We start from the raw sequence: 27,055 nt of genomic DNA on the forward strand, positions 1-27,055 counted from the left end.
GATTCACACTGTTAATATGCTGCAAATTTAATAATGTGAAGATGATTTCACACTCTGAAGGCATCTATAGTGTGAGTGTTCACAGTGTGTTCACATTGTGGACTATATAAAGATATGATTCAGTGTTACAATGCTCAAAATTAACAGCTTCACACTGTAAACACATTGACCGTATAAGCATTTATAGTGTGTTCAGTGATTCGGTAATAAACTGCTCAAGTTTGATAGTGTAAAGATAATTTCAAACCGTGGACACCTATAGAAGGTGAGCGTTTACAGTGTGATCCCATACTGACTATGTGAAAATGCGACTTCAACTGTTAAAATAAATTCTCATTATTGTTATTATGGCAATGGTTTCACACTATGAAACACGGCGGGACACTGTGTTCTAGGGAAATTCGTAACACTACCGAGAGAGGGCGTTAAATGTTTTATAAAAAGATATAAATTGCAGTATGGATTCAGTTAATGGACAATGATATACCCATCACTCCCTACTTGAAAGAACACAGTGTCCCACAGAGTGTGCCACAGTGTGTTCACACTGTGAAATACAATATTAAATACCCTCACACTGTTAAATTCAATTCAATTCATCAGTGTGAATCACATACTCACACAGTCGACCATGTGAACATGCTGTGAACAGTCACATTGTCCAGTTGACCACATTGTGAAAATATCTTCACTGTTGAATATCAGGGTTTTTACAGTGTGACACTGTATCTTATCCAGCAGGGCTATGCTTTTGTACGATCCGAAACATAAATCAACAGCCTATGAATTGTTAACATATAATTTAACATAATAGAAACCTCAGAATGGCATCAGTAGGAGGAGGATCTTCTCTTCCCGTCCTTTTACTTTCTTGTTTCCCTATATACTTACTCTGTTTCCTAATCCTACGAACCGGAAGGTCTTCATCGTGACCCCAACGAAGTCAAGCTCATCCGGTTGGATTACTGTTCCTTCATCGACAGAACAACTAATAGACAAGGAAGGAGAAAAGAGAGAAAATGTTAAAATATGGGGAGGAGAAAGCAAATTTTAGATATTTAAAGAGGAAGACATGGAGAGTTAGGAGAGAGAAAAAAAAAATTTAGTATACCTATACATTATCTATAATTATTATTTCATTCAACATAACCAAACATGTAAACAATATGTACAAACAGTAAGATAAGGAGAGTCACGTGGATGCCGGGAAATGAAAAATATTAACTAAATAATATTTGCTCAGGCGACAATTGCTCCGCTGTAAATCCCCCACATTAATGGAATGACCAACTTCAACCCTGGATTTAACACTAAACCCTATCCTAAACATAATCCTAAACCTAACATAAAACCCTATTGCAATCCTAACCCTCTTAGGCGAGCAATTGTCGCCGAAGCAAAAGTCATGTCCCCTCTGTTCCAAGCCATGTGACTTTTTAGAAAGAACATACACGTAATAGTAAATAGTAAGATACAACTATAGTTGAAGATCATTGGAATCATACATAGTTTAACATTAAGAGAGAATCTTATCAAATCTAGGGTAGATATGAAAACATTCTACCTGAGCCATACATCCTATCCAAATGTGAAAAGTTGCGAGCCAATCATTATTGATAATGGTTGATTTAGATAGAAATAATGCAAGCTAAGTTGTGTAATGATTGTACCCTTTATTCATCTTATATTCAGAGTAATATATATCGAATAAAAAATATGAATTATTCATTATCAATAAAGAGGAATTTCAAGTAAAATCTTGTGTGTGGTTGGGGCGTCACGAGACCTCTTGACCATCTGGTAATCTTCCATGCCGAGAATTTCATCCGACTTACCCATCTTCGATAAAAAGGAATTGGTCGTCATTGAACGAACTTGAGGGCGTGGCCACACAGCGGGTGATTGACAGGTCCAAGGTCCCTTCCTGCGATGGAACGGAAGCACCGAAGTAGAGATCATCATTGAGATCCATATCGACTGGATAGTCCTCTTCAAGGTACTTCTCCTCAAATCCTTCATCTCTGTAACAAGTCAATTCAAGAAAAAATAAATTCTTATCAATATTAAGGAGATTTGTTGACTGATATATAATTCAAAGTCTTCTGTATCAGGTTGACCATATTTTCGTCATGTTTTTCCAAACACTAACGCTAACCCTAGATGTAACCCTTTTTAATCCGGGTTGTCAAAACTGGCTTGCGCCAGTGGAATAATTGACACTATAGAAGCAGCAGAAATGAATTGCTCTTTTCATTATGTATAATATTCTCTTAAAGGTAGATTTAGATTTAGATTTATTCATTTTCCGTTCACAAAGCACAACAAAATCAAAGTAACAATACATAGTCAAATTTAAAGTACAATATCAATCGGAATAATGCATAATAACTAGAAGGTAACGATGAATGGTGGTACAAGAACGCCGATCTTACTCAAGAATGGAAAATATACATATTTTACAATGTCGATGTAGGCCTACTTTTAATTCACCCTTAAACACCCTTTAAAAATCAAATCCAAGAAATAATACATCAGTATCGATTTATCCTGACAGAAAAGAGGAATTGACATTAGCAACATAAAAAGGGAATTATTAACAAAAGACAGAGGACATCTACTTTTAATTTTTTTCCGAGGGACGAGGTTATAATTCCGAGGGACGAGGTTAACACTAACGCTAACCCTAATTCTACATCCTGCAGAATTTCATGAAATATTACACCCGTTTATTTATTATCATTATTATTATTATTATTATTTTATTCGGCACTTAATCAAAAACGAGACAGCATGTACAATGCAAGATTGAGAAATAGTACAAAAATACAAATAGTTTTTAGACCCTTTCTCATCCAACCAGGTAGCCTGGTTTCTCTGTTGATAACTGGCGGACTGTTAGCATACACTGTGATTTGTCAGAAACCTTGCAGATACACTCACAAATTGTTGAACGACTTCAACCCGACAGATTTCAAACTTAGAAATATATTGGTACGAATTTCTTAAGATCATAGACCCACCTGTATATATCCAAAGCGAAAGCGTACTGGCCGCTGGACTCTTCGGTGACGTTGAGACGATAGTTCTTGAGCTCGTACGAGCGTAGTCCCACGCGCCCGGTTCGGTTGTAGGTGCAGGTGAAGGGGATGTACACATCAGATACGCGGGTGACAACCCCATACTCTCTCTCAACCACAGTATTGCTGTAATACTCGAATGTGGCATCTTCCTATCATTTGATGACGGTGAAGAAAAAAAAAGGTGCAAATTCAACATTGTTTCGCTTATAACTGCGTCAAAGTGATTCGTTATTACTTTGTAAATAAGTGAAAGTAATTGTCATTATTTTCTCACTTGCTAAAGATGCAGTTTTGCGGAATGTAAAACAATAAATCAAATCAAAATCAAATCAAACGTATCATTTTCAAAGTGTTTGAAATGGTGAAGATTGGACCAGATAAAGACACATGGGCTGGATGATTTCTAATGGATTGGGTTTTCACCGGTGAAATAATGTGAACATATCAAGAAGGAATAAGACAATTCACAGTGTGGAAGAGTATTAAAACAGAACAAATGAGTTTGAGTAAAACATTGTGATCATAGGCTTACTTTGGTCATGTCACATTCGTAAAAAAGGAAACCTGACCAACAGTGAAAATACATCAACAAAGTTAGAACAATTGTGGATATATATGGTTTGTTATATTTGTTTTCAATACATATACATGTAGGCCTGATGAAGGCCCTACTGGCCGAAAGCTAGCATTAAATGAGATACCTTGAAAGCTAATCACAGTAATAACGTGTATTCAAAGTTTAATGAAGCGGTCACAGTGAATAAACAGTGTACGGAGAATTGCCATTTGAACATTAAGTGTAGTTAAAATTCACATTAAAGCAGTAAAATGAATTTCAAATAGTCAAAGATCAAAGCACTATAAGAACAATAATGATAAACGCAATAAAATAATAGTGTTAACCCAAAGAATATCAAATATTTTTAAATTTTCAATGAGTTGGCACTGTGTAAAAGACGCACCAAACTTAATTTTAATTTTTAATAAAAAATAACGTTAATGAGTGTAAAAGCACAGGGAGTGCAGCAATAAATTACAACAACCTTTAGTGTAATACTTACACGTCTTTCGTTATTACATGAAGTTAGATTTGTGGTGATAACGATGGCCATTCCATCCTCTGATATCACTCCCTGGCAGCTGCCATCGTTCATCAGCTGAAGGTCGGTTCCAAGGGATGCGCCGCCGAGCCGCTCCAGGGGGACTCGCACTGACATGGTGGTGGGTGAACACTGGAGGATGATAGCAGCGACTGCAAAGGGAGTGTGAGTACAATAAGGAATTAGCAAGCAATGCTTTCTAAAATATATATATATATATATATATATATATATATGTCTAACGTTTGAACTAATCGTAACGGGCGTAAATCCGTGACGTCATGCTATTCAAGTGGGGGGAGGTGGAACAATAGATTATCCCCGTGAAAAATAGGTGTGACGCAAGGATTTACGTCAGTGCTAATCATACATATTTTTTTTTGTTAAAATAAAACAAAAATATCACATCATTTCGTTGTTATCACTGTTATTAATTTTCATTATTATCATGTACAGTAGGCCTATTGTCTTCATTATTATCATAAGTTTGGAAGATTCTTTGCTGAAAACACTCTGTCACACAGTGCAAAACACAATCTGAATCCTCTTTTAGAACAATTTATTCAGTGCATGTGAATAAGGCCACCGTCTTACAATGAATTGTGATTGATCCAATTAACAACAACTATGGAAAGCCAGCAACGCCAACATCTAAAGTGCGTGTTTTCTTCAAAATACTTTCTAGATATGATGTATACTCAAACATTCATTGTAGTCTTGAGTATAGGGTGTGTTCCTCTTTGTATACAGAGTAGACCGTGCAAATTTCCTGTAGGAACAAATTATGACAATGATGGATTTCCATATCAAGGTAAATCAGATCAATCCCAACTCTTTGTAAGACGGGCCTCTGATCTTCACGTGGTCCATTGTGTGAACACACTGCCAAAAAAAAAATCACTGTGAACACACTGTAAACACACTGTAAATATATTATGAAAATACTGTGAACACACTGTGAACGTACGGTGAATACACTGTAAACACAACATACTGTAAATATTGTGAAAACACTTTTAACACACTGTAAACAAACAATGAATACATTGTAAGCACTATTATTACATACTGTGAACACGGTGAACACACTGTAGACACACTTTGAACACTCTGAGAACACACAGTAAACGCACTGTGGAAACACTGTGAACATACTATGGACACAATGCAAACATACTGTAAACACACTGTGAACACACCGTAAAAACGCTGTAAACTCACTGTGAACACACTGTAAACACACACAATGTGAACTAACTGTAAACACTCTATGAACACACTGTAAACACACAGTGAACTAACTGTAAACACACTGTGAACTGTAAACACACTGTGGACACACTGTGGACTGTAAACACACTATGTACACACTGTAAACACTATGTGAACACACTGTAAACACACTTTTAACTAACTGTAAACACACTGTGAACACACTATAAACACACTATGAACACACTGTAAACACACTGTGAACTAACTGTAAACTCGCCGTAAACACTCTGTGAACGCACTGTTGAACACTGTTTACACACGGTAAGCACTCTTTGAAGACACAGTACAATGAATACATTGTAAAACAATTATTACATACAGTACTGTGAACACACTGTAGACACACTTTGAACACTCTGAGAACACAGTAAACGCACTGTGGAAACACTGTTAACACACTATGGACACAATGCAAACCTACTGTAAACACACTGTGAACACACCGTAAAAACGCTGTAAGCACACTGTAAACTCACTGTAAACACACTGTAAACACACTGTAAACACACTGTGAACTAACTGTAAACACTCTATGAACACACTGTAAACACACATTGAACTATCTGTAAACACACTGTGAACTGTAAACACACTGTAGACACTCCGTGAACATTCTGTGAACACACTGTAAACACACGGTAAACACTCTGTGAACACACTGTAAAAACGCTGTAAACACACTGTAAACTCAATGTGAACACACTGTAAACACACTTTGAACTAACTGTAAACACACTGTGAACACACTATAAGCACACTGTGAACTAACTGTAAACTCGCTGTGAACGCGCTGTGAACACACTGTAAACACTGAACACACTGTGAACACACTGTGAGCACACTTTAAACACACGGTGCTACACTATGATCCTTTCAGTAGGGTTTCCAAACCTGTTTTGACTGAAACGGGTCCAACTGGTGAGAGCTCATAGTCCTGACTGAGGAAGGCCCCCACAGTGACGTTGTACATGCGGTCTGGCAACAAGTCCTCGATGGTGGCGCTATTTTGATCACCTCCGTATACCAGCTCTACATAAATGAATCAGAAAAAAACTATGATGAATAAGGACAACTCCACAAGATTTTATACAATTTTAGGTGAGGTAAATGGGTACCGGCAGGAAGTCATTCCTCAAAAGGCTGTGAGCACCGGAGTCGGTATACTAGCTAAGCCGGGGTAATATATATCCGCCTTGAGTACCCAACAAGGTGGAAACGTGCGCTATACAAATCCTATATTATTTGATTATCAATCAGTTTGACATTTTATACGTCCGAACGTCATTTTTCTTCATCTTACTTCAATTCAGGTAATGCTCGAGCAATGATATTTTGTTAGCTCTAATATAAAAATAATTAAGAAATCATTATACGACGCTCCCAGAATTGGGACAGACGGGCATATCTAAATGAATTGCCGATTTCGTAATGTTTCAATATTTCCTCATGGTTCTCTGTAGGAAATACACATACATGTACATGACCAAACCAGTCACAATATCTTCTGTCTACTAAAAATTGTATTTTTTTCAAGACAATTATTTTGTATTTGCTTGAATGTGGGCCCTAACAGTTGACTTTTTAAGGCGTGTGTCGTCTTAGCTTATTTATTTATTTATATCTCAAAGAAAATCCAGGTACTTTATTTGTTCACTTGACCGCTATTAAAGAGAAAGAGGAAAATACGACGGCGTAAGCTACCGTGTAAATATAATGAACAGTGATTGAAGATAGACTTTGGTCTTTAAGTTGATAACAGCGTTATCATCTTAAAACGGCATTAGCAATTATACCAGATAATTGCTTTGTGATGGTACCAACATCTTTGTACCACGTCAGGGTAATATATATATATTAATTCAATTTTATATTAAAAAATGTGCTCTAAGTTGACACGACCTTTAAATTAAAGGCAAAAAATATGCCGTTATCTTTAATAATGTATTTGAATTTGGCAACGGTCATTTTCCCTCCTCTTTTAAAGTTGACATGTTTAGGATATCCATGGCTCGGGCTAAGTATTTTAAAGACATATATGCCGTTTTAATAGATGAAATTAAAATTTGTATCACTTTATTCATTTAAACGTATTTAATCAATATACAAGCAGAACAGCACAGATGCTGGAAATAGTAAGTGGTAGCAACAGATAGTAACTGATCATATATCTATATAGGCTAAGAATGATGCATGACATTGCTACCTCCCCAGAAAAAAATATAATGTAACTGTAATGCAAATATGGGTCTGAGGTTTACGGCGCAGGATATCTAGACAACCAAAAATACGAGCGTTCGACCCACACATAATAGAGAGTTTTCGCACGGGACGCAGAGGAAAATCAAGAACACAGCTGATGTATTGAAAATGTCCGTCAATAGCAATAAACAGCTGGGAGGTCTTTGTCGAAACCTGCATGGTGAACCGTAACCACAAGTTTGATCCTAAGTTTCGGAGCTGACGAAAATTTGCAAATATATCGTCATGTCCAGATTCCAGGACAAAACTGCTGCTTTGATTCACCATTGTCGACAGAGACTTCTTGGTTATTCATTATCGTTAAAAGCATATGACAATACATTTTTTATGTTGTTGAAAGCGTTGTGTCGCGGTGGTTAAACTCCCTAATAACGATCCAACCCGCGAGACAAAGATGGAAAATTTATAACAAATTCCACGTAGCTCTACAAAATGCTTACACTTAATTTTTGTCAGCCTTGTCTCGTAGATATTTAATTTACTAGGTGTGGACAGTTATATACAATCAATTAAATTCAAAATAAAAAGAAATACCTGTAGTAATTACTGTTTATATACATGAGAAGAAAAGCATGCAGAAAGCAACCAGGGAGTAGAATTGAAATATAAGTTCAATTTTATAGTGACGCTTGTCTTCCCTTGTGTAAAGTATAGGACCAAGGGAATATTTCATGAAACAAATAGCGTTTTCCACAGTGACAAGCTACCGAAATCCTTGCATCTGATTGGCTAAAAGCAAATTAGTGGAGGTCACTGCGCTCTAAATAATATTGGGTGAAAGTGCTCCAAGAGGCTAATTATGTGCCCAACGAACATTGGGCATTTTTATTTATCCAGTGTGATGAAAATTTTAAAGTAATTGCTGCTTATTCTTTAAAGGAGAATGAAACTCTTGGAGCAAGTTATCTTTTGTGAAAGCAGAAAAATCAAAGAATAAGATCAACAAAAGTTTGAGTAAAATAGGACTAGCAATAGAAGAGTTATGAGCATTTGAATGTCGAGATCACTAATGCTATGGAGATCCTCCCATTGGCAATGCGACCAAGATCTATGATGTCACAGATGAACAACTCTCCCCTTTTGGACACTGAAAATATACCCCAAAACATCTCTTTTTGCTCATTCTAATCATATGACAAACGATTCATCAATGATATAATGTTGTGAAGCCTATGTACTTGTCCTCTCATAAACAGAACACCTCACCTTGTGATAGACTCTATAAAAGTGAGAATATAAGTGAAATTAGTACTAAAGTAATAATGGGAGTTGTACGTGTGTGACATCACAGATCTTGGTCGCATTGCCAATGGGAGGATCTACATGGCATTAGTGATCTCAATATTCAAATGCTCATAACTTTCTTATTATTCATTAAATCTTCCTCAAACTTTCAACAATATGTTTCTTTGATTTTTCTCTTTGATATGGATTCAGCTGGTTTCAAGGGTTTCATTCTCCTTTAACCTTACTGGACAATCCGCATTTGGTAAAATACTGCCCCAAATTGGTTGGACACATATTTACCCACGTGGTGGTGAAAATTTAACCCAATATTTTTTACAAAGTGACCATTTGCATCATAAAACACTCCCCGTTTAATACGTACCGAAGCTGACGTCAGCATTGGCTTCATCTGCCAGCCAATAACGTACTCGGTAGCCTATGACGTCACAGCTAGTGTCAGACGGTGTCCACGTGACCATCATGCTTGTCTGCGTGGCGACAACGGCAAGGTTACTAGGGTTTGCATCTTGGAGCTCGAAACCTTTAAAGTGCATGAGAATCAATAGCGTCATCTCGAGTCCTCTACTACTCATACCTGGCCACTTTCCTGACCCATAATGCTAATGCAGTCAATTAATATAGACCCACTTGAATGATAACATGCTAATTAACTACTAAATACATTTATACCACAATAATTATGTTATCAAAACAATTATTTTTCCTCTCAAAACATTTTAGTTTCTCTATACAAATACAATTATGGATCAATTAATTCTCTGTAGTATTAGTAGATATCGAAAAAAACGTATATTGTAAGACTATGTATTTATAACACACAGTCATTGAGAGACCACATACAGTTCACTCCCCCTTTAAAGAGCATGAGAATAGTTCCCAGTTTTTAAATCACGTGCAATGATTAACATGGACGAATAAAAAAACGTTAAGAATAAGCTAACGATGAAGAAGAAGCAGAGAAGGCTTAGATAAGGAAATAAATGAAGAAGATTAGACAGAAGATTAGTAAAAGGGGAAGAAAGTGTAAATGGCATAAAGAATTAAGAATATGGCAAGGAAATTTGAAAATTCAAAGATGGAAAAAGTTTTAGAAAAATAATGGAGATGTGAAGATCAAACAAGAACGGAGAGGTATTGGATATTTTACATAACAGTCAACATTTTTTTTTTAAGGAACTATATGAAACTTAAACATAAGGAGTAAGGTAAGAATATCTTAATTATGACTTTTTTTTTCTGACAAGGATGATCAATTATCAGATCATAGCAACTGCTATGAATTGAATAAAGATATAATTAAAACGAATTGTATATTATGTAGACAAAGCCGTTGTAGAAAGGAATTTTGTAATTGACAATTATGCTCCCCTGTGTAAATAAAACTCCAAAGAAATTAATAAATAAGTATTAAGTAGATAGACAAATTAATAAATTAATGAAATATATAGATAGATAGAGTTAACAAGGATAAAGAAATCTATAAACAAATAGAAAAAATAATTAAGATGAATGAATGAATAACAAATAAATAAACAAATAAATGAACAATTTAACCAATGAAAATTTCCTACCTTTTGGTGATATTTCGCAGATGTAACTCAGTGTTTCGTCACACACAAGAGAAACGAGATCGCCGCTTGGTTGAAGAGCAGCGCAGTCCTCACTCCCGCCGCCAGGGGAACCGTCAGCCCAGAGATCGTTCTGCCATTCGGTCGATTCAGTGCAATCGACCCATCGCCAATCGCCCTCTACGGACTGATCTGAATAGCCTGTAAAGGGGACATTAAAAAAATTATCATGCTGCATACAAGTACAATGACGTAAATCCGTGACGTCATGCCATTCAAGTGGGGGGGGGGGGGGGGGAGGGGTTCACCGCTCAGATATATGCCCGTGGCTGCATGTGTATTCTGTAATATATCATTAACTCCGATGATGAGAATACTCGAAAGTTTAAAGACATCGTCAACTCCTCGATCATATTGCCCCCCAGACATATTATAAGAAAGGGATCATTTAATGTAATGAATATTTCTTCACTCAAAGCATTCAAAGTACATTCATTTTGTTGATATCTGCTTTTTTTCTTCAGGGAAAGGGGACGTGGGGGGGGGGGGGAGTGTTCGCACCCCTTGCCCGCGGCTATCAACATCCTTAATATAATTTTTATATAAGTTCATTTGTGTATACTTTTCTTCAGTGGGGGTCGAATTATCCACCCCCCCCATATCAGATATACAACAGAGCACTAACTGCAAAACAAGTAAAGGATTAAGGGGGGAAAAAGAGTTAGTAAAAATTAATGACTCATTTTACTTACCGACCCACCAAGTCATATTGGAATTGATCTCGGCCGAGCGTGATGTCAGGAAGTCGAGTTCCGCCTGGTCATTGACGATGACAAGATCGGAGTCGGCCACGTCGTCGCACGTTCGTCGTCCGGTGGGCCACCACGAGCCGATCTCGAGTATTCTGAAGCGGTAGCAATGACCGTTTGGACCCAGCTCGTAATTAGTAGGGCAAGTGGCTAATCATGGTCAAAACAGATGGAACAAATGTATAACACATTCATTTTATTCAAATGCTTTATAACAAAAGCAATTCTTCCAAGTGAAACGCTTTTTATGGGCCTTGCAGTAGTTGTTAAACGGTATAAACAAGTGTTTAAAATTTTAAACAAAGTTTGATTTTCAATGTGTAATTCTTTATATATTAATTATGCTTTTTAACTGTTTAAACAACTGTTGTAAGGCTCATATATAGTAAACAGCGATGTATTAACATTTAGACACCGTTTTTACCTGTATATTTCTGACATGTATACCAAGTAATGTTCAGCCTCAATTAATGAGTCCGCCTGAAACAATCATGGAAAATCACAGTATTTACAAGTAATTATTCATTTACAAGGATTAAAAGACCCCAAGGAAAATAGTAATTTTTGACTTACTTGTGCCAAGAACGGACAATGCAGTGCTATATCCATAGCACCCGTAGGTGACCGTGCATGTTGTCAGTTCAAACAGATAAGTTGTAGCTGGAGAGAGACCACTTATTATGACGTCAGTGTTCAGCGCCCCTTCAAGCTCAATTTCAATAAAATCTCCACTTTCCGTGGTATTGTAGCGAATCTAGGCAAATTGGAATGAAGATGAAAAATGAGAATCAATGAGCCATTGATTCAAACCAATATGTCAACCCCACAAACACCTACATATAGCACACACACACAAATATCAATCCCACCTTTCACATGAACCCATATCATCCAACTATACACACCATAATTTCCCCTCCCTTCTACACACACATACACACCTCCCGCTTTATACCCGGACAAACTTATTTCTCTAGCACACGCATATCCCACCTACACACACCCCACATACACATTGATCCCTCCCTTCTACGCACACGCACCGATCGCTCTGTCTCACGTTCCCGAGGATACATTCCTACATCTACAAGGCACTTGCACTCATTGCTCTTGCATATGTTATATATATATTTATATCCTGCATCAAAAATTTGTTGGCTTTTGATTGGTTGAGAGCTCGTCACATGACCAGAAATATTTGAACTATTTTTAGAAAGTACTATATGAGAGTACTATTTGGGAGTACTATTTGGGAGTTGAAAAATTTATTATTATTTTTTTTTTAATTGAATTGTTTTTTTCTTCAAATCTAAATTTAATGAAAACAAAATATTCTAAATCTTTTTAGATAAAAATTGACATTTTTTTTTTTTTTTTCATAAAATAAATTGTTGATGCAGGATATAAAACAAATATACCATGCCTTCTATTCGAGGTACTGGTTAAAACTATGGGTCTCGGTGACTCCAAAAGTACCATTTGCTTCGGGGCTGCGCCTCTCAGCAAATAGTACTATTGGAGTCACCTCTTGCGCATAGTTTTAACCAGAACCTCTCAAGACAGTGTATATCTGTATAATATATATATATATATATATATATACATAGCTGTATGTATGTATGTACCCACATATGCCTACTTATCCCTTCTTCAGAGACGTGCGTACATGCATCCATCTTCTATACATATATTCACCCACCCTCCCCTCTATACACAAATGCACTAATATTCCCACACCCACGCATCTAGATTTACCCCACCTACACGCACTCGCACATCCATCTCTCTCACACACACACACGCACACATCCCTTAAAAAATCTACAGACTCCCACTGTTTGTACACAAATCCACTAGTCCTCCCACACCCACACATGTGCATTGTTCCCCGATCTACACACACTCACGCATTCATCCCACACACAATTCCCTATCAAATCTACAGACTCACACATCCCCATACAGAAATGTAATAATCCTCCCACACCCATACATGTAAATTCCCCATCTACACACACTCACAAATCAATCTCTCACACACACGCACTCACCTACCCACACACACGATCAAATCTCCTGACTCACACTCTCTATATAAAACACGGACAATACTGAAACACCCACACATGTACATTGTTACCCCCATCTACACTCACACACACACATCTTACATACACGCAACCTATCAAATCTGCAGACTCGCACATCTCCATACACCAATGTACTAATCTTCCGACATCCACACATTTGCAATTCTCCCACCTACACACACGCAAACATCCATCTCACATACGCACACGGTATCAAATCTACACACTCTCACTTTCTGTACACTAATTCACTAATCCTCCCACACCCACACATGTATATTCCCCATCTACATACACACACACACTATCAAATCTGACTCACACTATCTATACCACAATGTAATAATCCTCCCACATCCACACATGTACATTCCCCCATCTACAGCACTCACAAATCAATCTCTCTCACTCAAACACGCACCCGCACACACACACACATCTCACATACACACAACCTATCAAATCTACAGACTCTCACTTTCTATAATCCTCCCACACCGACACGAGTACATTCCCCTATCTACATACACATCAATCTCACACATACCCTAATACACACACATGCTCTTATCCTCCCACACCTACATTCCCCTATCTACCTGCATACACTCATCTCACATGGACAGCCAGATGCATGATCATCTTTCACACACACAAACACATACACCTTATCCAATATACAGACGTGCACTCACACATACAACTTACACACAAATATGTCAATTAGTTTTTCCTCGCTGCCACGCACCGTACATCCCTCGGACACACCCCCGTACTTCCCCGCGCCCAACCCCACCTCTCTACTTCCCACCTGCCCTAATCCCTCACGCACCTCAACTCTTACACAGAACCGTGAATTCAATTTCAAGAGAAACGTTTGATCTTATAATCACCTTGTAACCGGATACATCACAAACGAATTCCGAAGCGTTGAAAGACAATGAAACATCGTTATCATCGATTTCAAGAACTTGGAAATTAGAAGGATAACAATCCGAGTCCACATAATCTAAGATATTAAGATAAAAAAGAAAACATGTAAGAACTTTTGACAAATTTGGTAAAAATGAGATCATAGAGATTTCATAGAAATTCAAATTGATGAATTATACTAGATCCGTTTAGGTTGTCAATGACCACAAAGTTGAAAAATGTGATGAGGAAGATGTTATTTTCACATTGTAGCATTGACTTTCTCATTCATGATTTTTCTATCGTTTTTATTTAAGTTTTTATTGAATAAATCATCAAGAACCACAATATTTACAAACGATTTTCATGATTGGAACGCGATGAATTTCTATCCTGGATTTGTATTTTCATTGTGAAGGCGTTGTATTTGTTATTTCCTTTGCATTTATTAGGTGGTCTGTCTATGACAGATCACCTATTGATTTCGCCAGAATTTTCTTTCTTTCTTTATTTATTTATTTATTTATTTTTATTTCTTCCGTACACTTTTTTGTACACACGTTCACTCGAAATCGACATGGTCAATTTCCTTCAAATTTCTGTCAGTCATCAAGCTCTATGATTTCAAGTAAAATCAACTTTTTCAAGGTCATCAGGTCATGATGACGTCATCCAGGCGCCATTTTGTAAAATCACATTGTCGATCATATCTCCATTATCAATTATCAAAAATCAATCAAATTAACATCACATCAATTTCAGGTTAAGGGTCAACAGGTCATGTCATCAAAGGTCACCTGGAGGTCACGACGCGCGCGTACGCGCTCGTCAAATTTTTAAAATGCTCAAAATCACCTTTTGACCAAAGTAAAGTACGTTTCAGGTCATTTTAAGCATTTCAAAAATTTGCGCACGCACAGGTATGCGCGCGCGTTTCCGCGCGTAACGCCTTCAACGCAACGCAGAAACGCCGTTTTTTTTATATCCTTGCATTGATAATATAATTCTGAGCAATTTGATACCTTGATCAACCTTCTACGACCATTAATAACGAAATTAACACCCGTTAAACTTTGCAGCACGTGTGCGCGCGAGCTCTTACTATAGGCCATATATGGGCAAAAACATACCTATTAAAAATTCACTGTAGCTCTTTAAATAGTCCGTTGACCCCCAATTTTTTTTTCATATATCGATAGAGTATGAGTTGTAAATTTGATTTCATGTCACCATTGTCCCTCAATTTGATCATGACGTCATCAAAATTGCGCCTAAACTGAAAATTTCATTTTTTCAAAAATGACGTCATCAAATTTATGCAAATTTGATCATAACTCCGTGAATATTGATCATTTGTCGCCCAGATTTCAATATGTTGTAGTTTAGAATGTACTCTTTCTCGTAAGTTTGCATGAATTTTCATTTTGAAAAACGCATCATGGTGTAAAATTGCGATGAAAAGAGGCATGTCATTTTTCCTCATTTTACGTGTAATCTCTATGGGACATGACTTTTTCTCAAAACTAGATTCTACATTCCTCTATTTCGTGAGCTATATCTCCATTTTTTCTTGTTAGTTATCCCTGAGCTTTTGGTATGATGTAGCTGAGATTCTAAGCTTTCGGAAGTGTGCCCTCCATTTTTCGATCGGATGTCAGGATCATGCCCGTTTTTCGCTTCCAAAATTGGATTTGTAATTCTCAAATTTGCTTACGTGTAATCTCTATGGGAACGTGTAATCTCTATGGGGAATATCGTGGCTCAATGGATAACGCACTTGACTTGAGTTCTCGGGGGCGCAGGTTCGAGTCCTGGGGGTGAACAAGATGATTTTTTTTTCATTTTTTTTTTCTTTTTACCACCTCGTACATGATCCTTTATGATAATTAAAAGGTATGAAAGTTAAAATTTAGCAAGATTAAACAGATTATAATTACTTTTTTCATATCACATGTAATTTCATATATCAAAGAGACCCTTTTCACAGTGCTTTATCATCTCCCGTCTTTCACAAGTATTCCATCCATAATGAACATTCCGTTGTCATCATGAAGATCATATTGATCTGCTTGAACATGGTAATAGTGATCATGATGGCGAGAATAAGGACAGACCACCTAATTCGTCCGCATGACGAATTAAAATCTAGTCTTTATATCTTTTCTTTATTTATAATTGTCATCTATTTTTCTTTGTGTTATATTGTTTTTACCAGTGTTCTCATTGCATGGTTGGTTGGGCGCTGGGACCACAAGCTTACCTACGGGGGGGGGCAGAGGGCAGTCTGCCCCCCCCCCCTGATGAGCCACCACCCATGCATGTATCCCTGCCCCCTGACGAGCTTGAAAGACCTTTTTGCCCCCCCTGACGAAAATCCTGGAAAATCCTAGGTACGCCACTGGCTGGGACCATCAGGTAACAGTTATCAAGTTTACCATCCCCTTCCTTCGCCGCCAACTGATGCACTGGGAGGTCCAAATATGCTACCAATATTGCATTTGTATGTATGATATTTTATAAAATTGATTTTTTAAAGTGACGAATAGAATAATAGATAAATAATAAAAAAATAAAAGTAGCTTCATTGTTTGTATCACTGTATTAGGAGTTGTATTATGAACATGAGTAGGTAGAACAATTTTCTCCGAGGTCACATGCATAAATAAAATTGTTTGTTGTTTCTTTTTGGTGTACCCTGAGGCCAAGTGCAATTTATTATTCTTCTTTTTGCATTGTTATTGTTGAACAGGTTAGTTCTCTTTCAAGAGCAAAGCTTTACTTACCTTTCCGAGTGACCTCGCAGACATAGCGTCTAGTATTGAAGCAATCATCATCGTTGTATTGTCCGTCTGTCATATTCATGTACGCGCAATGGTTGTCGTCGAGGTCATTCGGTGCTCCGACCTGCCAGTTAGTATCCGCAAAATCGGTATCCGCAAGGCAATCAACCCAAACCCATTCTCCGTTGATGGCAGCATCGTAGTAACCTTAAAAACGAAAAAAAAAGAGTGATACTTTTTATCTGATCTGCATCTGAAACTACATCGTTTCATATCCACAAATTCCCCATTTTAATGAAATCTTCAGCATTGTGCTTCTTTGATTGATCTTTTTCGATTCAAATCAACATTTTTCTGGGGTGGACTTGACCCTTAACAGTATTGTTCAAGCTTCATATTTCGTGTTTCTTGTATATCACTCACTGTACATGTTGGAGTAAAAAAGGCGAAATTGCCCCCGTCCCATCCGTCGTGTCCGTATCCACTTTCCTCTTGCTGCTATTTTTATTCTATATACTCACCAACCCACCAACCACTTGAATCATTCCCTTGCATGGCAGTGATCATCTCTAAGACCCAAGCGTTCTCGTCCTGGTCGTTGATCACGACGATGTCACCATCGGCGACGTTGTCGCAGTCGTAACGTGCATTCCACCAATCAGCGGGCGTGTCCACAAACTTGTAACAGGTATCGTTTGACGGATTGTAGCTGTATCCGGTTGGGCATTCAACTGAGGAAAAACATGTAGACACGATTGACTTAGAATATTGTGTGTTTGAAGGGGGCAGCCTGCATCAAAGACCTGATATAAACTTAATTTGAAAATTGAAAGGATATAGGGACTCAGTGGTAAAGCACCCGCCCCATGAACGAGAGGTCGTGGGTTCGATCCACGGCCGTGTCGCGATCGTACAAAAAAAGACACACCGGCGCCCAACTTTTTTAGAATTGATAAGGGTAATAATAATGAAAATACTATGCATTGCCCAATATCGGTACCGAATACACACTAAGAAATACCGGTTCAATTTTACACCATAGGGGTGCACAGGCTTGTCCCTATACGAGTACCCCTAGGGCTAGGGTTGCACACGTACACCCCGAATAGGGGTGTACAGTGTGCACCCCTATTTGGGGTGTCCATCTGCACCTTAGAGGGTGTACACGTCTACCCCTTAGGGTGCATAATGCATAATGTACCCCACCTAAAATAACAAAAAAAGATTGTCGAGCCTTCCGGTCCATTCACTTTCTGTATCGATTTTTTAGTTACCTTAGTTAGGATTCGAACTTACCTCGTTTTATCTGTAGTCAAGATTCTTCCCGCTATGCCAGCGAGAAGAGCTGAAACCACATAAGGTCTCTAGCCATATGATTCGATTCCTTTTTTTGACTTGTGCTGATAGTTGTGATTCAATACTCTATTTACCGTTTCTCCAAATGTAAACATAATCAAATGTGTTTTGTAAACAATTATCACATAAATATTAAATATTTCAAAAATTATTTTACTTTGGTAAAATGTGGCGTTAGCACATTGTTATTTTGGGTAATCTTCGATCACAAATCAACTTTATCTATACCAAACGTCTATCAGCGAGACTGGTGGGGTGCGCGCAAAGAGTCCATGGGTGTACTACAGACACATACTCTCGCATAAGAGCTAACTTGCACCTCGATGGTATTGCGAGGTGTATGCACGTAACGTACACCCCATTTGCACCGGAATTCCTTAGTGTGTAAGAACAAACATTTAAATAATGCGGAACTTACAGAATTCTTCATAGGTAAAACTGAATCCAGAACCAGTACCCGAGCTGTCGGATGTGAAGCGGATATTGAGACCGTTGAACCGGCTGACGACATCATTTGGTAATTCAGATCCTGTTATGACCTGTTAGATTAATCGATAACGAATTAAAGAGAACAAATATTATTCAATTCAATTCAATTTATTTTTCTCAGTATAAAAACAATATAAATAGTACAAACATGAAATAAATCAGACATTGACATAAATAAAGTATTATACTGAAAGGGTAGCAGCCAAAAAGAAGTTAACCTTATGTACGGCCGACCCAAATAAAATAATACATTATTTGAACAATTAAAGTAGACAAGTGGAATGCCTCTGGCCGTCTCACCTGCATCACGCGATTCAATATAGCAGCAGTGCTGATTTTGAAAACTACTATAACTCGCACAAGATGTTCAGTGATACTTGGTTACTCTTATTTCCACGTTTTATGAACTAGACCAATACACTTATAGAGATATGATGGCAATTCAACAAATACCCCCAACGTGGCCAAAGTTCTTTGACCTTACATGACCTTTGACCTTGATCATGTGACCTGAAACTCGCACAGGATGTTCAGTGATACTTGATTACTATTATGTCCAAGTTTTATGAACTAGACCAACACACTTTCAAATTTATGGCTGTAATTCAACAAATACCCCAATTTGGCCGAAGTTCATTGACCCTAAATGACCTTTGACCTTGATCATGTGACCTGAAACTTGCACAGGATGTTCAGTAATACTTGATTACTATTATGTCCAAGTTTCATGAATCAGATCCATAAACTTTCAAAGTTATGATGGTAATTCAACAGATACCCCCAATTCGGCCAAAGTTCATTGACCCTAAATGACCTTTGACCTTGGTCATGTGACGTGAAACTCATGCAGGATGTTCAGTGATACTTGATTAACCTTATGTATAAGTTTCATGAACTAGGTCCATATATTTTCTAAGTTATGATGACATTTCAAAAACTTAACCTTAGGTTAAGATTTTGATGTTGATTCCCCCAACATGGTCTAAGTTCATTGACCCTAAATGACCTTTGACCTTGGTCATGTGACATGAAACTCAGGCAGGATGTTCAGTAATACTTGATTAACCTTATGGCCAAGTTTCATGAACTAGGTCCATATACTTTCTAAGTTATGCTGTCATTTCAAAAACTTAACCTCAGGTTAAGATTTGGTGTTGACGCCGCCGCCGCCGTCGCCGTCGCCGCCGCCGTCGCCGCCGCCGTCGCCGTCGGAAAAGCGGCGCCTATAGTCTCACTCTGCTATGCAGGTGAGACAAAAAGGGGAAAGAATTACCTAACTAACCCAAACAAACAATCAAAATAATAATTACATAAAAAATGAATAAGTAGTGATGATTTGGTATTTACAATTTCTCCTAAAAACATTAAGAGAGCAACTATCCTTAAGTTCCTTTGATAAAGTATTCCAAATTAATGGTCCCCTATATAAAATTGAGTTTTGAAATAATTTTGTTCTTACTTTAGGTATATGAAAATCATTATTGCCCCTGGTTGTATAATTACAATGGTTGTATAATTATACAATTAATTGGTATCTTTTTGAGTTACATAAATTCCATAATCATCCTAGACAATCTAAATCATATTCCTTATAATTGAAATAGATTTGTATGATATATTTATTTGATCTGTTATTAATAATAATAATAATAATAAAAATAATACATAAGATTTATATAGCACACTATTCCTATTAAATGGTTGTATTAATTCAAATGCTGTTCCGTTTTTTTCCTTTTTTGTTAGAGACTTGCAAACATACAGTGAATTGCCAATAGCCATTAAATAGAGTGATTGGAGAAAATGTGTAGAACAGAGAACAAGTCATACACGTGGTTGTTAAGTGCAAAAATGTGAAATAAATATTGTGGAATGAATATGATGAACATTTGAAGAAAAATTAATAAAGATTCGTTCATTTTGAAAAGATTTACTGTTATTAGAAATACCATCGAATGATGGCAAAGTAAATTTGAAAAAAAAAATGGGAAAACAAAATTTGAATCACAAGATATGAAAGAACGATTATACTTACAATGTACGATGTCCCAAAGCTGTCATCTACCAGATTTGATCCGCCGATAATGAGTTTATCATGCCCGAGTTCCAAGTCGAATTCGGTGAAATGAATACGGACTTGAAAACCACCTCGAACTTGGATTATCCACTGGCAATCGGCATCATTTGGGTAATACCCGCCGGCGAGCTGTGGCGAGGAGACGACGCCGTTCAGGTCCAAGCGAGTTTCAATCAGGCAAGCATCTGTCAAAATGTCAACCATTAAAACTTTGCATCAGGCTTTGTTAAATTCCAAAAAAAGTTGCCAATTTTAATAGTTACTGTTTGAAATAATGAAAATTGTACATTTTGACACACGTGCAAAGAAGGTGATGTTAAATTTATATATTTATGGGAAAAATATTAAATCATATCGTCAAACTTCTCAAGCCTATGATACTATCTGCGCATGCCTGTAATGTGAAATGGCCTTTATTAGGAAAAAGGTGATGGCGTACGCGTTGAAACGGAATTAGATAAAAGTCCTATTAAAGGTTTCATTAAAAAGCAATATAAAAGATATAGCAATTATTACAATTTTGTCAGATTTATAGAGCACAATCATTTACAGTGAATCTTTAACCAATTTGTTAAAATGATTAATCCAATACCACAAACATATGCCTACTGGTCAAGCAATTCAAATGTCTACTATCCGTCTCCAGCTACTATTTTTCTCTGACAAGTAGATGCTTTATCTACACACCATAATCATCACCATAATCATCGTCATTATCATCTTCATCATCATCATCTTCATCTCCATCATTTTCATCATCATTACCATCATCATAGCCGTCATAATCATCATCATCATAATTACCATTATCATTATCATGACTTTCATTGTAATAAACATCGACGCCATCACCAAAAACATCATCTTCACTATCACCTCATGCAATGATAAATTTATCAAAGCTTACCGTCATCAAGTGTGAGTTCAATGTCGACCTCGTCGGCCATGAGATCTTCGGCAGAGAATACGATCCAGAGATCACCGTTGTAAGTAGAATAGGTCTGGTTCCCGACATCGCCTGTCATCAACTTCAATCGACTGCCAATATCAGTCGGGTCGGACCCGTAACCGATCTCCAACCAATCATACAAGGATTCTATTCCGGATACAAATATGATTAATTTCTTTAGGTATACGTTGATACAATGGCATTATCTTATTGGTCAAACACGTATCCCTACATAACAATTTAATTGTAATTGTTCCAAAGCCTTTTGCAGTTATGATACAACAAGTGTCGAAGGCGGAGTGTTTCATTATCTTGTATATGTATATAGTTAGTGCTACATGAAAACCCATTATAATAATTTTTCATTTATTAACAGTTTTTAATTTTCCTTAGATATATATACTCAACGTTGTATACAGTTAAGTCCAAATGAGCCATGTTAACGTTTAATATTAAGCATAATATTGTTATTATTAGAATTATTCATTAATTGTTTAAATCGGGACCACGTGATCCACTTAACATGGATGATTACTTACCAGACATCGACGATACACGTACGTTCACATTTGTCAGGATCGATGTGTGAACAAGCCATTGGCAATACACGTGTGTCATGGTAGAGGAGAAATTCCCGATGTGAATGGATCCTACCCCATTTGAGGTTGTCAGATCCAGAGTTCCACCGCAACCGTAATCTGGGTTTTAAAGATTTAAGTGTGGTGTAATAAATAATAATAATAATAATAATAATAATAATGATAATATCAAGCTTATTCATCATAATTATCAATAATTATAATGATAATATTATAAACATAATGGCATATGTACTACTGGTTAGTGTGTAGACCAAACGGCAATTAGACCGCATTGGTAATAAACCAATCTGGGGACCGTTTCATGAAAGTTGTCAGCACTGACAAGTTGTCTTTCTCATACAGTTACCATAGTAACAGTCAGTGCCTTTCAGCCAATCAAAACCAAGGATTTCACTGAAATTGTCAGCACTGACAATTTAGTCAGTGCTGACAACTTTCATGAAACGCCCACCGGGTTTGCTCTAAGTGAGTATTAGTAGAAAAGACAGAAGTCCTCAGCAATTATTTTTCTATTTAAAAATTTGTGGCTTTTGTAATAGCAAATTTGGACAGATTTTGTGGAACACTCTGATTTCGTCTGCGTTCAATTAGGTTATTTGACAATTTTATTCAACATTCATTTCAAAAGCATTGTTACTGTTATGCCATTGGTGTTGTTTACGTTATACTGGAGGGGGCAACTCGAAAAGCTTGTAGCGAATTCATATTGCATTCTAGTTCTTGTTTTTCCTTTGTCATGATAACCCGCATTCACCTTGAACATGATCCACGGTTAACGTAAGCGAGCGGCTTCTGTTTGATGACCCGGAAGTGAAGACCAAGGTCACGCCGTGACCTTCCTGGAGGAAGATGTATTCATCACTAATTGAGCCCGTGAGCTGGCGGCGATAATTGGACCAGTCGGTGGGATCAAGACCGGTAAAAACATGCAGAGAATCAATTCTAAGAATGAAAGAGAGAGAGAAAGACAAAAAACATATGATTTGCTTGTTAAAATTTTGAAATCTTTTAAAATCTTGACTACTTCTTAATATACATGTACTTCCGAGACACGCATATCACCATAATGCATCGGCGTACCTTTATAGGTAATCGCGTCAAGAGTTGAGTCAAGTGTCAATGTCATTGGAGTATAGGCCTATTTGAAACACCCTCGTCTACTTAGATTTTTTTTCATTAAGTTTCATTCATTCATTCTATTCACAAATGATATACCTGTTTTTTTAGTATACTTCCTTGGACCCAGAAATCTTGCTTAATAAACCTCATGTATTGACGTCGTCGTGCCGCCATCTTAGAGGCTGAAGCCATTGCCTCGCAGGTGTCACGGGCCTAATTCATTTCCCATAGACTCGTGTGTTAAAGTGGCACTTCATAAAAAAATCATAAAAAGATAAGGAGGAAATTCGATGGTTGAATGTTTACTACTACCAATGGAGAAACACTATACCCTTATATCCCTTATTCACACTCTTCATTTTTTACCATTCGTTTCTCCACCGTTTTCACTTCTTGAATAATCATACACCCTTACAGCACAGCTCTTGCCCCCGCCTTTAATTCTTACCCCTCTTCTGTATCCATTTCCTCGACAAAGACTTGAATCCTTGATGCAGCCTCGTTGTTGGTTATTCTGTAGACACAGACGAGATCAGATGTGTCAGCGGGAAGGCTGAAGAAAAGAGCTGTAAACAAAAAAAGGAAAGAAATTGGTGTTTAATAGATCAGAAAGTTAACCATAGATTGATGAACAGATGCTATATGGATGGATAGATAGATGTATAAATGGATTTATTTATTTATTTATTGATAGATACATTTGTTGATTGCTTGTTTGATGGATTGGTTGATTGTTTGATTTATACATTGATTGCTTGGTTGGTTGATTGATTAGTTGATAGAAAGAATGATTGATTGGTTAGTCTATTAATGATTTATTTAATGACTGAAGATTGATTGATTGATTGATTATCAGGTTGGAGGTCCAGAAACTTTTTTTATTTTTCTGATTTCGTGTGAAAAAAACCCAGCGGTCTCATAAACGGTTCTTGTGAGTAATCTGTATAAAACTTTTTATTTATTTGAACTTGCTATGTTGATGAAGTAAAAAAAATTTAAGATTGTTTTTGTGAAGATACTAATTTGAAAAACTATAGTAGTAATGTGCTTTCGACAAATGTTTTAAAGAGCTCTTTATACATATACAAGAGTCAAAGAAAAATAAAATCACACGAAAATAATGGCCAGTACTTATCACAAACATTTCGTGAAAATCAGGATGGTCAATAGATAAATCTTTCAGATTCTTTGAACGATTATTTCGATATGCACGTAGGACCTACCAAAGTTGATAGTGCTTGAATAAATTAAAATAAGATTAGTGTTTTATTCAAGGCTTTATCTGTGTTATCTACATCCGGGATACAAGGTCGTTCAATGCCTATTTTGAATGTTGAAATCCTACGGAAAAGCAAAAGTTGGTGAACTTTTGCCTATATCATATAGGAACAACACATAGGCCTAAGCGAATACAATATGCATCTATGCTCGTGGCTCACAGTTAAAATTCAATCAATTTTTCCGATTTCACTTATGTGTGCATTTGTAAATCCATAACACAGTTTTGTTATCCGCATATTTCCACATGAGAAATATACATGTAATTGCCCTTGTATCATTAATGTATTTCCTTCATAATCCGTGTTTTATAACAGTAAGCATGTCGAAGATTTTATGGCTGTATCATGATTGGATGAATGTGTATCATACACTGCAAACAAAAAGTGTTAAAACTACAAGTTTTCATAAGTCACGAATTTTACATCAGTGTAAAACTTAAGGTGCAAATTCAACACCTATTGTTAACACAATCTGTTTCTCAATTTCAATGGTGTATTTTCAACACCTGAGGGTGGGGTCCCCTGAGAACAGACTAGTGTTGTTTTTAGCACCGTAGTTTTACAGTGTACAGACCTTATGTAAATGACGTCATATTTCCAAAGCGCCCTCCTTCAGAGGATATTCGGATATGCGTAAAGGGGTTGTCATTATATGCGCAAGCTGGATGCAAATCACCAACACATGCAATTCATTGGCTAGTCTGCAGGCACAGACCCTTGGTTTTCAAATTTACATAGTGTATGATGCATAATCTGAAGCAGTGAGACTATTCACTATATACTGTGGCTACCTATATACTGACACAGACATAGAGTTTGGAGTCTTACCGCTAGATAGGGTATCGGTTGAAGTGTGAAATGTGATCCCTGGCAATGGCTTCAGTCTCTAAAATGGAGGTCCGATGACGTAATTGCATGAGGTTTAATAAATCAGGAAGCAACTAAGGCATTATTTCTTACCAGATTGTTCCAGTGTGAAGTTGCCTCCGCAGGATGAAGATTCGGGTTTTTCTTCCATCTGTGTGACTGGAGAGAAATAAAAGATATGTTCATTCAAAATCCTAAGGTTGGAATCGTGGCCTTACGCATATATATATTTTAATTTTTGCGGGAGGGGGGGGGGTACTTTTGGCATTTTTTTTGAAAATTTTCATTAAGAATTTTTAAAGTCTTCAAAATTTATGGGGAGGGGGGCAACTGTCCCTCCGCTGCGTAGGCCTACAGCTATGGTTGGAAAGAAATCGAGTCACGATTCCATTGTCACATTATTTTGAAGAACCGACTCCATATATACCTATACCAAATCTATTACATCGTTTCCAATGACATACCATCTGTCGATTTGGAGTGGTTTCGTTGATGTGATTGTAAGCATCGAACTGCATTCTTAAAAATATTGGGTAAAAGTGCTCCATGAGGATAATTATGTATCCAACCAACATTGGGCATTTCTTTTGGGCATTTTTATTTATCCAGTCAGACGAAAATTTTGCCCATTCTAAAGTAATTGCTGCTTATTTTTTAAGCCTTACTGGACAATATGCTTCCCGCATTGGGTAGAATACTGCCCCAAATTGGTTGGACACACAACTACCCTCGGGGTGGTAAAAAAATTACCCAATATTGTTTACAGTGTGCAGATATTTTTCAACATAGTATGCAAACAAAAGAAAACTATAACCTCATCCTTTTATTCCATATTCTCCTTTTTCTGATCTTCTTTTACCATCATTTTTCTCCTCCAACTTTCTTAGTATTCTTATCCTTTCTATAATTTCTAATCTTCTTCTTCAACTCTTCTTAAATCTCCTCGTTCTTCTCCCTTTTTATTCTTAGTGTCACTCTTTTGCCTTCTTCTTGTCCCTTTTTTGTCTCTTTTTTCGCCTTCTTCTTCCTCTCCTCTATCTTTTCTTTTTTCTTCCTGTCCCTTTAAGTTCTCATTCTTATTTTTCAACAATGCCTTCTATTTCTTCATCTCCATATTCTAGACCGATATATCTTACTACGTTATTCTTATTGTAGTATTTATAATTCTGCTTCTTATTCCCCTTCTAACTTTGAT

General features: G+C 37.0%; 1 protein-coding gene across 1 annotated transcript in view; it reads right to left on the reverse strand.

Annotated features, from left to right (window-relative positions):
* The window catches only part of LOC129263433 (uncharacterized), a 38,006-nt gene that overhangs the window by 4,563 nt on the left and 6,388 nt on the right, over positions 1–27,055 (reverse strand). The window contains exons 5-23 of the mRNA XM_064100821.1: positions 25,954–26,019; positions 24,162–24,279; positions 23,349–23,536; positions 22,532–22,690; positions 21,951–22,139; positions 21,002–21,228; positions 18,896–19,016; positions 17,643–17,852; positions 17,125–17,328; positions 14,323–14,438; positions 11,913–12,093; positions 11,283–11,489; positions 10,534–10,731; positions 9,324–9,482; positions 6,347–6,484; positions 4,142–4,332; positions 3,021–3,229; positions 1,836–2,021; positions 892–988 (exon numbers count right to left, since the gene is read on the reverse strand). Coding sequence (XP_063956891.1) covers positions 892–988; positions 1,836–2,021; positions 3,021–3,229; positions 4,142–4,332; positions 6,347–6,484; positions 9,324–9,482; positions 10,534–10,731; positions 11,283–11,489; positions 11,913–12,093; positions 14,323–14,438; positions 17,125–17,328; positions 17,643–17,852; positions 18,896–19,016; positions 21,002–21,228; positions 21,951–22,139; positions 22,532–22,690; positions 23,349–23,536; positions 24,162–24,279; positions 25,954–26,019 — 3,164 coding nt within the window. The remainder of the gene's footprint in view (positions 1–891; positions 989–1,835; positions 2,022–3,020; positions 3,230–4,141; positions 4,333–6,346; positions 6,485–9,323; positions 9,483–10,533; positions 10,732–11,282; positions 11,490–11,912; positions 12,094–14,322; positions 14,439–17,124; positions 17,329–17,642; positions 17,853–18,895; positions 19,017–21,001; positions 21,229–21,950; positions 22,140–22,531; positions 22,691–23,348; positions 23,537–24,161; positions 24,280–25,953; positions 26,020–27,055) is intronic.

Source organism: Lytechinus pictus, chromosome 6, assembly GCF_037042905.1.
Source record: "Lytechinus pictus isolate F3 Inbred chromosome 6, Lp3.0, whole genome shotgun sequence".
NCBI lineage: Eukaryota > Metazoa > Echinodermata > Echinoidea > Temnopleuroida > Toxopneustidae > Lytechinus > Lytechinus pictus.